The sequence below is a fragment of the Phoxinus phoxinus genome (genome assembly GCF_949152265.1).
Source record: "Phoxinus phoxinus genome assembly, chromosome: 22".
Lineage (NCBI taxonomy): Eukaryota > Metazoa > Chordata > Actinopteri > Cypriniformes > Leuciscidae > Phoxinus > Phoxinus phoxinus.
In genome coordinates this window covers 20,867,238-20,881,280 of record NC_136897.1, presented here as the reverse complement: position 1 = coordinate 20,881,280, position 14,043 = coordinate 20,867,238, and the positions used below count along the sequence as shown (strand labels likewise).

The following is a 14,043-nucleotide window of genomic DNA, read 5'->3' as shown; positions in this document are numbered from 1 at the left end:
ATTAACGTTAGGTACAAATAAATAAAATGGCCATTGTCATGATCCAGTGACTGTATTAATCAATCTCCGAATAACTGATTCTATCGATTGTGTTTGGAATAGATTATAACGGGAAGTTTTCAATGCGCATGCGCTCCCTCTCCTCTCTCTTTCTGCCAAACTGTCGGCCATGGCCCCGATTGTGAGTACGAGCAAATTTTCTGAAAAACGACAAAATACGTTTTGTCACGTCCCTCTAGGCTCGCAGAAATCAGTGAATATTAAAGGCGAATCATGGAGAGTTTGAGTACTTTGATTAACGAAAGAATGTGTGCATCAGTGTTGTTTTTAAAAGCGTTTGTTTACCGGAGGTCTGGAGGGTGGCCTGCTCGTGTGCAACCACGTTGTAGCAACCACCAGTTAGCGGATTAGCATTTCTCATAGAACCGACACAGGATAACTACTAGAATAATGAGCGTTTCTAGACAATACTGATATGTATCGAACTGTAGATCATTTATATTTTTGTTGTATTTTGGTTTTAAAGCAATTCCTAGCCAAAGCATTGAAACCACGAAGCTAACTTAGCCAAAAATGGTAACGTTATGCCTGCGTTGGAGATTTAATTTCAATTTTACCTCAACGTTTTTAAATTAATTTCGTTATTGCTTTGAAATATGTGTAACCGTTGGTCGTTGTCTCATATGCTGTCAGATTCCCGTTTTGCTAGAGCTATTTTTATTGAATGATCGGAGAAACATGCCTTACATGAATTCAGCCATCCAGTTATTTTATTGGAAACCCTGATCTCTATTGATTTCATCATGAGCTTCTGATTGTGTCTCGCAGAAAAAGCAGGTGACCAAGGGTGGGAAGAAGAAAAAGCAGGTCCTAAAGTTCACCTTGGACTGCACCCACCCTGTGGAGGATGGCATCATGGATGCTGCTAACTTTGTAAGTGTGCACTGGTTTTTTGATTCATAGTGTGCATAAAACTGGAAATCTCCAATCAGATTACATGACTGACCAGCCATTTTGGGTGTCGTGTATGTTTTTAAAGTTTGCCTGAAACTAAAATTCATCCTATCCATTTTAAATGCATGTTATAGTTTGAATTTGTTCAGCCTCATAATGTTTAATCAAAATATCAGAACTGGATCTTTTTATGTACACATGTAAAACTGCATTTCCTGCTTGTATCCATTTCAGGTAGACCTGCCCCTAAATGGCACATAAACTAATTTGTCTGTTATGGAGCTGCAACTATAGCCTAACTATTTTATAGCTGTAACAATTTTAAACAATTTTATTCCATATCCTGCCCTATGCTGTCCTCCAAACAATGTGTAATGTAAACTAAAGTATATGAAAAGAAATATAGTGAATGTATCTAGTCCTGTCACGATAACAAATTTAGCTGGATGATAAGTTGTCCACGAAATTATTGCGATAAAAGATAATATTGTCGTTCTGAGACAATTTTCATCTAAAATAATGATAATGGCATAATAATGCAGGTACACCTTTTCAAAGATCAATAAACTTTTATTTCTAAAGACTATTTAACACTGAAAACGAAAAACATTTTAATTATCCACAATAAATGAACAAAACAACCACAAATAATAAAAGCAATGGACTCTCAGTCTCAGTCATGTTCTCCCAGGCAATTCATACTGGCTATCAAATTTTTGCAGCATTTTTATTCTAGTAGCAGCAGCGTTTCTGGTGTGCAAGAGACACAGAAAACGCCACGCAGCTGACACGCAACCGAAACACCACGCTCATGCCACGCAGCCACTGTGTCCCTGGCCGTTTATACTCGACACGTCCGCACGAGCGCTAAGGTGCGCACGACAAAAATGACGTCATTGTGGTGTGAGTGGTCGTGCGCGTTGGGTGCGTAAGGGCCCATTTCACCTGGCGGTGTGCACGGCAGATTTTGTAAGAGCGCGTGGCTCCGCATCTGAAGATGAACGACTTCGAGCCAAATCTGGCCGAGCACGAACTTCTCATCACACCAGCACCCAGTTTGCACGTCTAAATTAGTTGCTTACATTTAAAAAAATGAGCATACAATAGCATAAAAAGCCTTTTTAATGAACGTAAAGGTCGAAATCTGTGAAGTTTAACAAGACGCTTGTTGTCAAAATATGCAAAATAGAATTACTTTTTTTTTTTTTTTTTTTATAGAAATGAATTTTTCACTACTGTAAAGCGATGTGACTGGCTTATGGTTTCCAAGGCGCAGCGCGCAGATAATCGATAATCAAATTCATTGTCGATAATAACCAATTTTATCGATTAGTTGTTGCTGCCTTAGTCTGTTAATGGCTTAAATAAGGTGCAAAGTGTCCTTGTACAGATAGTTAAGTCTCTGTAATTGTATAGTCTAATTTTTCATTAATTCTGTAAAATTGATTTTGATTTTATTTCGTTTTCAAAATAACTAATGGATGTTTGTGCGGCTTTGATAAATGTGGGGACGGGTTGATGGCTTGCAGTTGTATTTCTGTATGATCTTATAGGCATGTCTGTATGTCTCTCTCTTTAGGAACAGTTCCTTCAGGAGCGGATCAAAGTAAATGGTAAAGCTGGTAACTTGGGTGGTGGCGTGGTCTCCATTGAAAGGAGCAAAAGCAAAATCACAGTGACATCAGAGGTCCCCTTCTCTAAAAGGTGAGTCTGAGATTAGAGATCCACTTTCCTGAAGTTAAATGCTTAGAAAGAGAGGCTAACTATTAGCTTATTGCTGTTATTACTCTGTGACCATTATGTTGAACATTTTGATCAGTTAAAACTAAAACGAGAGGTAAAAGTAGTGATTAAGATAATGGAACTGAAAAATTATGTACATGTATTACCAAACGGCAAAAGAGAACATTGGTGCACTTTATATGGTCTTTTGCCATTATCACTTAATTGCTGTTATTTCCAATGCAATTTTGTTTTGAGATTTTAGTAACACTTTACAGTAAGGTTTCATTTGTTAATATTAACTACATTAGTTAATATGAACTAACAATGAAAAATACCTGTACAGTATTTATTCATCTTAGTTCATATTGAATATACATTTTTATAGTGCTTTCATATGTACCACTGTACACCCAAAGTGCTTTACTATCATATCAGGGAATCTCTCCTCAACCACCACCATTATTTACACCAATATTTATTAATGTTTAATATTTACACAGAGACTGTAATGGTATAGGTTTGTAAAACTTACACATCGAAACCTGTTTTCAAAAGTTAGCATTTTTCCCCAAAACGCTTGTGTAAATGAAATGCATAGTTTTCCGGGTTTAGATTAAAACGGTGTCGTGTAAACGGCTCCTTAGGGTGCATTCACACCTGCCTCATTTAGTTCTGTTGAATCGCACTAGAGTTCGTTGTCCCCCGTGGTGCGGTTCGTTTGGGCAGGTGTGAATGCAGCAATCGAACTCGTGTGCGCACCAAAAGCGGACCAAACGAGTGTACCGAGAGCTCCTCGGAGAGGTGGTCTTGGTACGCTTTCAAACGTACTCTGGAGCGGTTCGTTTGTGGTGAGAACGTGATCCGACCTCGAACAGACCCAACTGCACATTTTTGTACTAAACCAGCTGCCGTCGTCAGCGGCGCTGTGCATTGTCACTGTTTAGCAACATTAATGCACGTGTCGCCTCCTCCTGAAGTGACTCGCCGTGTGCATTGCATAAAACATTATTTTCAAGCCGCATCCTCGCTTCATTCTCAAATGTTATTGTTTGCCTAAAGTTGTGTAGACAAACTATAATAAACTATGACCAGAGATACAATCCCACGATACAAGCCCACAAAATCGTTTCTCCATAGTAAAAAGCGGTGTGTTGTCTGCTGGATTTTTGATTAAGCGTCTGATCAACTGATTCGGACCAGAGCAATCAGTGTGGTGTGAAAAGGAACCAAAACGCCTGAAATGCTACAAAGTATAATTTTTCTCCCTTGGTCCGGACCAAATGAACTGAACTACGGATGTGAAAGCACCCTTAGTCATCAAAACTGGATAGATGTCAATTAACTTTTTTTCTCTGTAAATCAGTGTCCATTTTTCTCAGTTAGGATGTTGTTGAATCATAAGCGTACAGGTCTTGCAAACTCTGCACAGTAGCTTAAATGTAAATGTTCTCATTGACTAAACAGCCCACATATTCTGCAAACTGAAAGTGTTAAGTACTGCTAATTTAGTCATAGAGGTGTTTTACATTCATCCTTGATTTATTTACCGCCAAACTGAAGTATTGTACTTGCATCTTTCTATCAAACATGTATTTTGGTGTAAGTACTGTCAAAATTACTTTTTCCTATTATATGTAGACTATAATCATGCATTTTTTTTTTATTCGTCTGGATGCTGAATTCCAGCCTGCTAACTAGAAAAGGCTTTTCAGAAGAGCTGTTATATTATTAAAAACATAAAGCAACCCATTCTGTGGCTTTAATGTCAGATTTATCATTGTTAGTGTGTTGGATATACAGTATTAAATAATTTTGAGAGTTACTGTCTAGCCTATAAAGTTTTCTCATTTTTATCTACTTTTATTTTGCAGTAATTAAATTAATTAATTCGGATACATTACTATGACCTTTGTGTAATGACTATTATTCCACTTATACTGTAAAGTTTCAAGCTAGGCATTACATGAAGAATGCATCGATATGAAAATTGTGGCCGATACGGATAATCGTATATTTAGCCGGTAACCGATATATTGGCCAATAAATCTAAAACCAAATGTTGGTGATTTTTTTGAAAACCAAAAGACTCCCCATTAAAAGCCATGTCCCAAGCACACAATTATAATATTCTCGTTATAATTTTATATAGCCTATGTGACCGACTCGAGCTGCACATGTTGCTTTAAACGGTATTTTCATATTTCAAGCAATTAAAAATCATCATGGTGAACAGCTGAAGAAAATAATCCATTATAATATTGGCTAAATTTGCATATTGGGCTGATAACAACTGACCAATGAACGCATATCAATATGGTAGCCGATATATCATGCATCCCTAAAATACATATTAATAATTGTATTGCTACTGCTTTTTTAATATTGCCTCACTTTTTTTCTTCTCTTTGTGTCATGTCATCTACATATTGTCCTTGTCAAATATATGTCTGGGAAGCAAGATCTGATTAAGACCTTTTTGATTACCGTAGGGATTGTTTCTTTTGTTTTGCCCAGTAAAACATGGTGTGAATACAAAGCAGTTACTTCTAAAACCTTTATCTATATTTATAAATAGTGACTTTTATTGCAAAAATTCAAATCATATATATGTAGGGTTCTGATTTTCCCCATCATTTGTGGTTATTTGAGAAGCCTGTAGTTTGTAGTTTTTAAATGCACACTGGAAGAGGCTGTAAACTCAGACCTCTTTACAGTGTTTGTCCATATTACCATATCATTTGAAACTCAATGCCATTTGTGAATGATCACACTTAAGTGTTTATTTGTTGTCTTCAGGTATCTGAAGTATCTCACCAAGAAGTACCTCAAGAAGAACAACCTGCGTGACTGGCTGCGTGTAGTAGCGAACACCAAGGAGAGCTATGAACTGCGCTACTTCCAGATAAATCAGGACGAGGAGGAGGAAGACGATGAAGATTAAATAATTCCATGCCACTCTTTTGTAAATTCAATAAATTTTCAAAAGAAATCTGTTTCTTTGTCTCTGATGTGCTCATTTCAGTATGTTCAAAACATTGTGTCTTTTGCTCTGAGGGTGCAAAAGTGCTGGCAAAATCCATTTGATTTATAATTATGCATTTTCTTTCTATTTTTAGAGCAACAGAAGTCTGTTCCTTTCTGTTCCATTAAAGCATATAGGACTCTTACCACCAGTCAGAAAGGACCAATAATTTCCATAGCAACTGAAGTTTTTGCACTCACAGGGTTCAGAGAGTTCATTTATCTGGGAACAACCTAAACCGGCATGAAATGGTTGATAGTTTTAGCTGATCTCCCAAGCTTGTGCTTAACTCTTCGGACCATCTGAAAAGTGTCTAAAACCACACTAGAAAGGGAGACTAGCAAACCAGCTTAGGTTGGTTTATGCTGGGTTGTACTCTCACCCACCCGCCCTATAATGGTATTATATGGTTTTTAATTGTTCTTGATTGTTCTCAATATTATTATAAATGTCTTGCTTTATTACGTAGAGCATCTGACAGCAGTATCCTTGGCAACAGCTTATGATTCGGATTGAAAAATAATAAATTTGATGTTTATTTGCTTTAAAAATAATTCCTTAAGGATTAACATTTCGTTTAAAAAACAGAAACCTGGTAATTTCTTGTTCACCCAAAATGCGAAAGCACAATGACAGCCTTAGTCTCCATTCATATGTATAGAATTGCAAGAGGCTGCATTGAAAGCGAATGGTGACCGAGACTGCGAGACCCCCCCCCCCCCCCCTTTTTTTTTTTTTTTTTTTTTTTTTTTGAGTGAACCTTCCCTTTAAAACGTCAATAAACTCCGGCGTCAGATGTGCGTTCAGTCATGACCTTGAATATATAAATTGTTCGACCTAAAAAAACACAAAAAAAACACGACAACTATCCCCCCCCAGCTCTTATTATGCGTTTCCTTCGCCTGACTGAAAAGGGATTGTGAGGGAACTTTCTCCTGTGTGTCTCCCTCTATAACCTCGCATTCCTCGAACTTGAGCGGGAAAAGGGCAATGCCAGCGCGAGACGGGTGCACGCGCCGCCGCCGCCACTCTCAGTACTAGTTAAGCCGGTGACCAGCAGAACAGCACTAACTAGTTGTGTCGGGAAACTATGGGATGGATTGCCATGGCAACCGACCAGACGTCACAATCTGGGCATGTGTGTTCCATTTTTGTCTCTTTCTTATTTTCAGACTGGAGGATTTGGATAGAGAAGAGGGAGAAAGGGAAAGATGTTTTAAAACAGGGCAGCCATCTTTTATTTTATTGAGAGCATATTAAAATATTTTTTTTACCTCACCTTTAGTAGACGTCTCCTCTGAATCTGAAAATCTGGGCATTGAGAGGGTTAAGTTTCAGGACTTTATCCCTGTATCTCGGATGTGATTTTCTTGTTATGCGGTAAAGATGCCCGGATCGCTAAGCAATGAAGATGAGGGGCAAGACGATGTGGATTTTGAGGACGACGTGCCAGGTGAGGGGGTAAAGAGTCACAGGGGAGGGAGAGCTCTGCCCTTCACAACTGCGCTGCTACGCCTAGTTGAATGCGGAGGAAAAGGGGCTTGACGCGCGTGCGATTTATTATAGTCTCAGTAGCTTCTGTTCTCACACCGGACACTGTTCGTCCAAAAATAACGGTACACTGTCCGACTGTATTTGAGTCATTAAAGCGCGACTGTCCGCCAGCAGACCATCAGTCTGCGATTCTCATTTCTCAGCTATGTTCGTATTCCATCATCCGGCGGTTTGTTTTTACAGGCGCATTTGTCTTTGCATATAAATGAGTTATGCATGCACCCACTGTCTTTTTTTCTTTCCAGTCAGGCTGCTCTGATATTGCACCCACTGTGCACATGCACAATGATGTCTAAACCTGATGGACTGTTTTAATATAAAGTCTAGTGCATGGCATGCTGCAGACACATTGTAAAAATAGTATGCAAGACCGAGCTGTTGTGATCTATGCATCGTTTAGAGCTGATCTAAACACAAAAAAAGGGAGCATCATCAGTTTCTCAAAAAGGTGATATGGTATTCCTCCGTGGAATATGTAAGGGCTGATGGTGACAAAGCTTCTCTGTGGTCACACTGTCTTGTAAAAGTAGTGCATGTGCTTGACAGAGCCACGTGTGACAGGAAAACATCAGCTACAATGATCCTCTGCCTCTGTGGTCTATTTGACACAGACTTGAGCCAAGACAGTCCACAGTATCTTATAAGAGTTTGATTTCTACACTGTAAAAAAAAATACAGTAGGGTTGGTGAGTTAATATTTTGCAATTGGATTATATAATGATACAAACCTATTTGATTTATTATTAATCTGTTTGTTACTGTAAAATGTACTGATAATGATAGGCTACAGTTAATCACAATTGGAATTACAGTGTAGACTTGTGGTGTTGCCTGAAAGAGGGGTATTTGCTAAATTTAAATTAATGTAACAGATTTTTTTTGTTTCTTTACAGAAATTTTTTCTTATTGTTGTTATTCTTCACGTTGATGCTGGGTATTTGGTTCTCTGGTGATATTCAAGGTTAACTCCGAAGCCAACATTATCCATGGGTTCATCACTGCTGTTGACAATCTCTGTTTGACTGTATTCTTATGTCTGTGTGTCTTATGCTTCTAGTGTTGGTGGAAGGCGTGCATCTTATTTAAAAAAAAGACTCATCAATCTTGTTTTTTTACGATAGATTGGTCTCAAAAGCCATGGATTGTGAGAGCATGGTTCTCAGCGGTGTGATCGAGAAGCCGTGTAAAGACCCATTTCTGCCTGCATGCCTGCCTTTTATACATTCATGGCCCTCAGTTCAATAAAATCAATACATTTATAGTTTTTCACTCCCAGCTCGGTCTAGGCTGCCTCGGAATTAGTCACAAATTAATCACGTGACCGACCTGAGCACGACTATCTCATTTGCACCCCAATCGCGTATTTACCTTCTTTTTTTCTTTTTTTTTTTACTAGGCGGCAACATGCCAGAGATGAAGCTGCTGCGGGCTGCAAATGGTTAGAAATAATGTGCAGTATGCAGAAGAATTAATAATTGAGAAATAATTTATGAGCCAGCATGCTCTTTCCGTGTAGACAGTAAGCCCCCGCATGTGCTAAAAATGAGAAATCTATGCAGTGGAGGACTAGCCAGGATTTTGGGTTATTCTGTTTAGTCCCATTCACTGTGATTGCTTTCATTGTGCAGGCCAGAACACGTTCATGGTTCCTATTCTGAGGTGGCTGATGAATTTTTGGTGAGATTATTAAATACAACTTGAATTTAGCTCATATTTTACGATTTATTATTAATTAGTTGCAAACCACTGCATAATAATTCCCGTACAATACGATTACATTCAAGCAATTAATCTCTAGCTTCTCCGCAAAGAACCGTAAAGCATATTTCTCTTTATTTTTAATTCATTACAGTGAATCTAAGATGCAGTAATGTGATATGACTTATATTGAGAATGCAGTTTGTATAGGCCATCGAAGTGAGATTTGCAAACAGGACTGTTTACTGCACGATCCAAACACTGCAGAACACATGACTGGTGCCCACAGCAGGAGCAATGAAGTGATCACTGGCGCGTGCCCTAAACGCAGATACAAAGAAACAAACGGATGATTTATAAGAACGTTAAGAGAATGAAACATGATAAAGAATTCAAAAGCAAGCTCAAAATTTGCATGTTATTTCACCTCCATCGGATTTGGTTAATGGATGTGCATCAGCTCTGTTAAGATATGTACATTTTAATCAGTTACTTTTAAATTGTTGCAACTTGACTCCGCATTCCTCGTGTGCCACATCAGGAACAAAGGATGGAGCGGCTCCAGAGAGAAAGAGTGATTTTCTCCCAGATTTCCAAAGGTTTCCAGTCTTCAAATTCATCAATGGATAATTTACCCACACATTAAATTCTCTAATTTACTCAATCTCTTGTCGTTCAAAACCTGCATGCCTTTTCTGTAGATCGCAAACAAAGAAGACATTTTGAAAAATGTTTTTTTGTTTTTCCATTGAAAATCAGTGGGGTCCAATGTTCTTTTGGACCCCATTGACTTTCTTATATATGGACAAAAACATTCTTTTGTGTATTGTTTAGAAGAAAGAAAGTCATGGAGGTTTGGAATGACACGAGGGCGAGTAAATGATGAGAAAAAAAGATCATTTCCTGCTCTGTTCTTGTTAGCACTCTTTCATTTGTACGTCTTGCCCCAACAATGCTAGTACGAGTTCTGTTTGTGGTGATTCTCATTAGGACGCATTAGGTTGAAACTGATCCAAAGTCATTTGAGTGTTTTTTTCCTCTATTTCCTCCACTCACAGTCGGGTTTTCTTTTACATAGTCTTATCTTTGAAATTGAAAGATTATCATGAGCTTCCCTCTGCTCATCGCTCTGATTGGTGGGGGTTATTTTTGGAAGCTGCGCTGTGAAAGCTGACACCCCTTCCTTCTTTGCTGGAGTTTGTGCATGCGTGTAAATCATTGTTGCATCACACACATATGTCTGTGTGTCATCAGACTCTGCTTCAGACTCCACAGTGTGTGTCAAATTAAAACTATGAATTTTACCAGCAAATTACTGGAGTATAGAATATGCATGCTGGAATAAAAAAATTAGAGCATCTAAACTCAATTTCAGTGCCTTTGTTCTAGTTTTATGGGTTATTAGGACATTCATTTTAGACTACATTGCTTGTGTACTTGCAATTTTTGCCAGTGTATGTCTTTGCAAAGCAAAGCAAAGGATTGTGAATCAGCCTTGGGCTTGGAGAAAGGATACAGTCTTCAGAAAGTAGAGATAGCGCCTATAAAAGTTGAAGGTCTCAATGAGGGGGTGTTCTAACCATGCTGTCTCATCACATTAACGGTGGGGGCACTATTAACATACACACTCTGTCAGACGGCTAATGCATTTTCCTGTAAACGTTCCCCTTCTTAACAGCGAGCCCGGCCGTGAATCCCATCTCTAATGGAGTGTGGCAATGACCCAGCCCTTGTTACAAGGTCAAAGTTACCCCAATGTCCGTGCTTAGCTGACACAGAAATGTATGGCTGCATGTCATGACATTTTCAGGCTCGGTACCAGTTAGCAAATGGCAGCAGCACAGCTTTTAAACACCTGGCGGTTCCTGGACGAGGCTCTGTTTACATGGGAACATAGCACAGAACGTGACCGCCTATTGCAGCAACTCCGGGACTTCTTTGCACATTGAAAAAAACACTTCAGCTTATTTGTATTGATATATTAATATTCACATTGGTTTGATTTATAAATGTGAATTTTCACCTTAAAAGTCAGTTGGCAATGTAAAACCTTTGCCAGATATCCCCACTTCAAGAGTGCTGTGTTGCATCACCGCGACTGTAAGTGAGAAATGAATGAAGACGAGATGTGAGCTTGATGCGCCTGGCAGGCAGCAGACATATTCTGCCGACATGAAAGAGCCTCCCTGTGAGATGTACTGCAGACGCTATGCCCTAAATATCCGTCATCTCACAGGCAACTGCTCTGTTTATGTGCAGCAGAAGATTGAAATAATAAAAAGCCTCCCAGCAGCTGACAGAAAGATGGGGAGCTCTGTATTTTACGTGAGTAAATACCCGAAATGCCCTGTAGGGCTGCAAGCCGGGCTTGAACCGCGTAGGGGCTGCTCTCACCGGAGCTGAAGTCCTCAAACAGTAGCAGCTAAATGAAGGTTAAGTGGATTTCGAGGATAGCATCCAAGAGGCTGGGAAAGCCCCATCTCTGGCAGCTCCCACGGGGCATGGTGGGCTGCGGGACAGGGCTTTAGCTGATTGACTCCACCACACGTGCTGCATATTTCATGGGCCGCCGTCTGAGCTGACGATAGACAGTCGGCAGGAGTCGTACCGTTAGAGCTCCGGTGGCAAAGGATGCCTCCCTGATGTCTTCTTTTTTTTTTTTTTGAGCTTAGCCTTTTTGACAGCGTGGCATTATTGAAGTGTTACAGTGAATATGTGCTGCCAGACAGTAGTTTTTTTGTTTACAGTGAGAGATTCACAGTTCAGCAGGTGGCAGAGACCTCGCCTCTCTATTTTCGCTCCCCTTTCAGTGTGTCAACTAAAATCTTTGCTTTTCCTCTAAAAGAAGTCTTCGCTTCACAGGCAAGCCCCTAGCAGAAGACAGACAAACAAACAGAGATACAGACAGACAGACAGACAGACAGATAGATAGATAGATAGATAGATAGATAGATAGATAGATAGATAGATAGATAGATAGATAGATAGATAGATTTCTTACTATTTCATATGAAATCGCCAACTCATAAAAAAGATAAATAAACAATCGAGGGATAGATTTTGTATAAATTCATACACAATCGTAAAATAGTTACCTTTTTCATTAGATCGGGATAGATGGACAGATGGATGGATGTTGGAGATGTGATGTGTCTTGTAACTGTAAACCTCCTCTGTTTTTTTCTCAGATGAGGATGAGGAAGGTGAACGTCAGAGGAGTGTCCCCCTGTCGCCGCTAGAGAGATTCTTCTCTGAGGATGATTCGGTTAAACAGCATAAGAAGAAGAAACCCAGCAAGATAATGGAGGGAAAGGAGCCCAAAGTTAAGAAAAAGAAGAAGAAGGAGGTAAGAAACTGTATAATTGTTATCTGATCGTTTGAAGCATGGGTGAAATATACAGTATGTCAAATGTGACATAATCAGAATGGAATTTATGTTCATGTGATGTGCATTTGTTAAACCTGCAATTATGGTATAGCATCTTTGTTTTTGAATGGCTTTAAATGTAATGATCAGATTTTTAAAGGGAAAACCTGGGACAGTTCAAATTCAAATTGTTCAGTATGCTCTCAAGTCCAGTCAGATACTATTAGTTTGGTCAAGTTATCATGAAAACATCCATTTATTTGTATGTACCGGTAATAAAAAATGGTAACAATTCCAATTAAATGCACACTGAAGGGGATAATTCACCCCAAAATCATTTACTCATCCTCATGTTGTTCCAAACTTGTATAGCTTTCTTTCTTCTGTGGTACATAAAAGATGCATTGAAAAATTGTTGGGGCATGAGCACGATGGATAAATGAAACAGTGCTAACAAAAACAGAGCAGGACACATACTGTATGTTTTTCATCATGAATATTATTTTTTTTTCTCATCATTTACTCACCCTCATGTCATTCCAAACCTACATGACTTTCTTTCTTCTGAACAATACACAAAAAAGGATATTTTGACGAATGTTTTTGTCCATACAACGAAAGTCAATGGGGTCCAAAACAACATTGAACCCTACATACTTTTATAGTATGTATTTTTTTTCTACACTATCCCAAAAAAAAAAATCTTCTTTTGTATTCCACTGAACAAAAGGCACTAAATGGAAACTATCTTATGAAAAACAGGGTTTCTTCTCAGAAAAGTTACGCTGACATTAGACCATCCATATAACAAGTAGCGCCCTGGTCTGACTTTAGCATACAAAACATAATAGCACTCAGAAAGGCCAGGTGTGCTATTGTCGACAAGGCTGTGGCATAAGCGCTGCTCTCATGAGGTGTATGATCAGTATGAAACGACTCTCCTGACCTCGGGGTATTTCGTTGTATTGTTTACCGAACAGCTTTTTTCCCTTCAGTCAGTCCTCCCTCCGCGCCTTGGCGAGAGATAAAACGTTTGACAGGTCAGTCGGTCACAGCCCCCCCAGCTGACTGTGCTTACCATTGAGATAATGAGAGGGATTCCTCTCTTTCTCCGCCCTAACCCTCCCTCACTTTCTCTCTGCCTCCTTGCACAGATTCAGTCTTTCTCTCAACCCTCCCTCCTTCTCAGCAGTGTTAAATGTGCCGTGGAGAGGGCAGAGAGGTCTCCCCTCAGCAGCTAAGAGCCCCGCTTGGCGTCAGTCATGCTCTCCCTGCAGTGCCGTGTCAGACACAGGCTCAAATCAATGCGGGTCAAAACCTTCGCCTGCCCTTCTGCTGTCCGCAAATCTAACAGTTCAGCTCGCCAAAGCCGGCCACCTGCGCCGGAGCCTGATAGACTGTGGAGAGTCTGGGGATTGTAACAGGAGAGTGAGAACTGATGCTTTCTCCGATGTAAACAATGATAAGTGACATTTCAGTTGTACAGATGAATTTTTTTTTTTTCTTCTTCTTTTTTTCTGGTCTGGGTGTGTTGAAGATGAGGATGTTTTTGGAAAAAAAAATCTCACAGGAACATTTTTTCCCAAAGATGTCTGACACTATTATGCAGTTCTTTACCAAAGAAAATGCAGTATTTAAAGGTATATTTCACCCAAAAATTAAGATTCTTTCATCATTTGCTCTCTTTCTAAACCCACGTGACTTTCTTTTGCAGCAGTGTTCA

The 14,043-nt window shown here is 39.4% G+C and overlaps 2 protein-coding genes across 3 annotated transcripts in view; both read left to right on the top strand.

The window, feature by feature from the left end:
- Window positions 1-85: 85 nt before the first annotated feature.
- Window positions 86-5,672, top strand: rpl22 (ribosomal protein L22). The gene is made up of 4 exons (XM_079597102.1): window positions 86-181; window positions 829-933; window positions 2,534-2,658; window positions 5,476-5,672. The coding sequence occupies exons 1-4, from the start codon at window positions 170-172 to the stop codon at window positions 5,618-5,620; spliced, it is 387 nt and encodes a 128-aa protein (XP_079453228.1). The 5' UTR covers window positions 86-169; the 3' UTR covers window positions 5,621-5,672.
- Window positions 5,673-6,595: 923 nt separating this feature from the next.
- chd5 (chromodomain helicase DNA binding protein 5) overlaps window positions 6,596-14,043 on the top strand; it is a 38,911-nt gene continuing 31,463 nt past the window's right edge. For both annotated transcript variants that reach the window (XM_079597292.1, XM_079597291.1), the window contains exons 1-2: window positions 6,596-7,154; window positions 12,142-12,299. In XM_079597292.1, the coding sequence (XP_079453418.1) occupies window positions 7,088-7,154; window positions 12,142-12,299 (225 nt within the window). In that variant the 5' untranslated portion in view covers window positions 6,596-7,087. The remainder of the gene's footprint in view (window positions 7,155-12,141; window positions 12,300-14,043) is intronic.

What these genes read in the sequence shown, in the direction of transcription:
- rpl22 (XM_079597102.1), top strand. An exon ending in TCATGGATGCTGCTAACTTT is followed by an intron (nt 934 to 2,533) that starts GTAAGTGTGCAC and finishes CTCTCTCTTTAG; the next exon opens with GAACAGTTCCTTCAGGAGCG. An exon ending in GAGGTCCCCTTCTCTAAAAG is followed by an intron (nt 2,659 to 5,475) that starts GTGAGTCTGAGA and finishes TGTTGTCTTCAG; the next exon opens with GTATCTGAAGTATCTCACCA.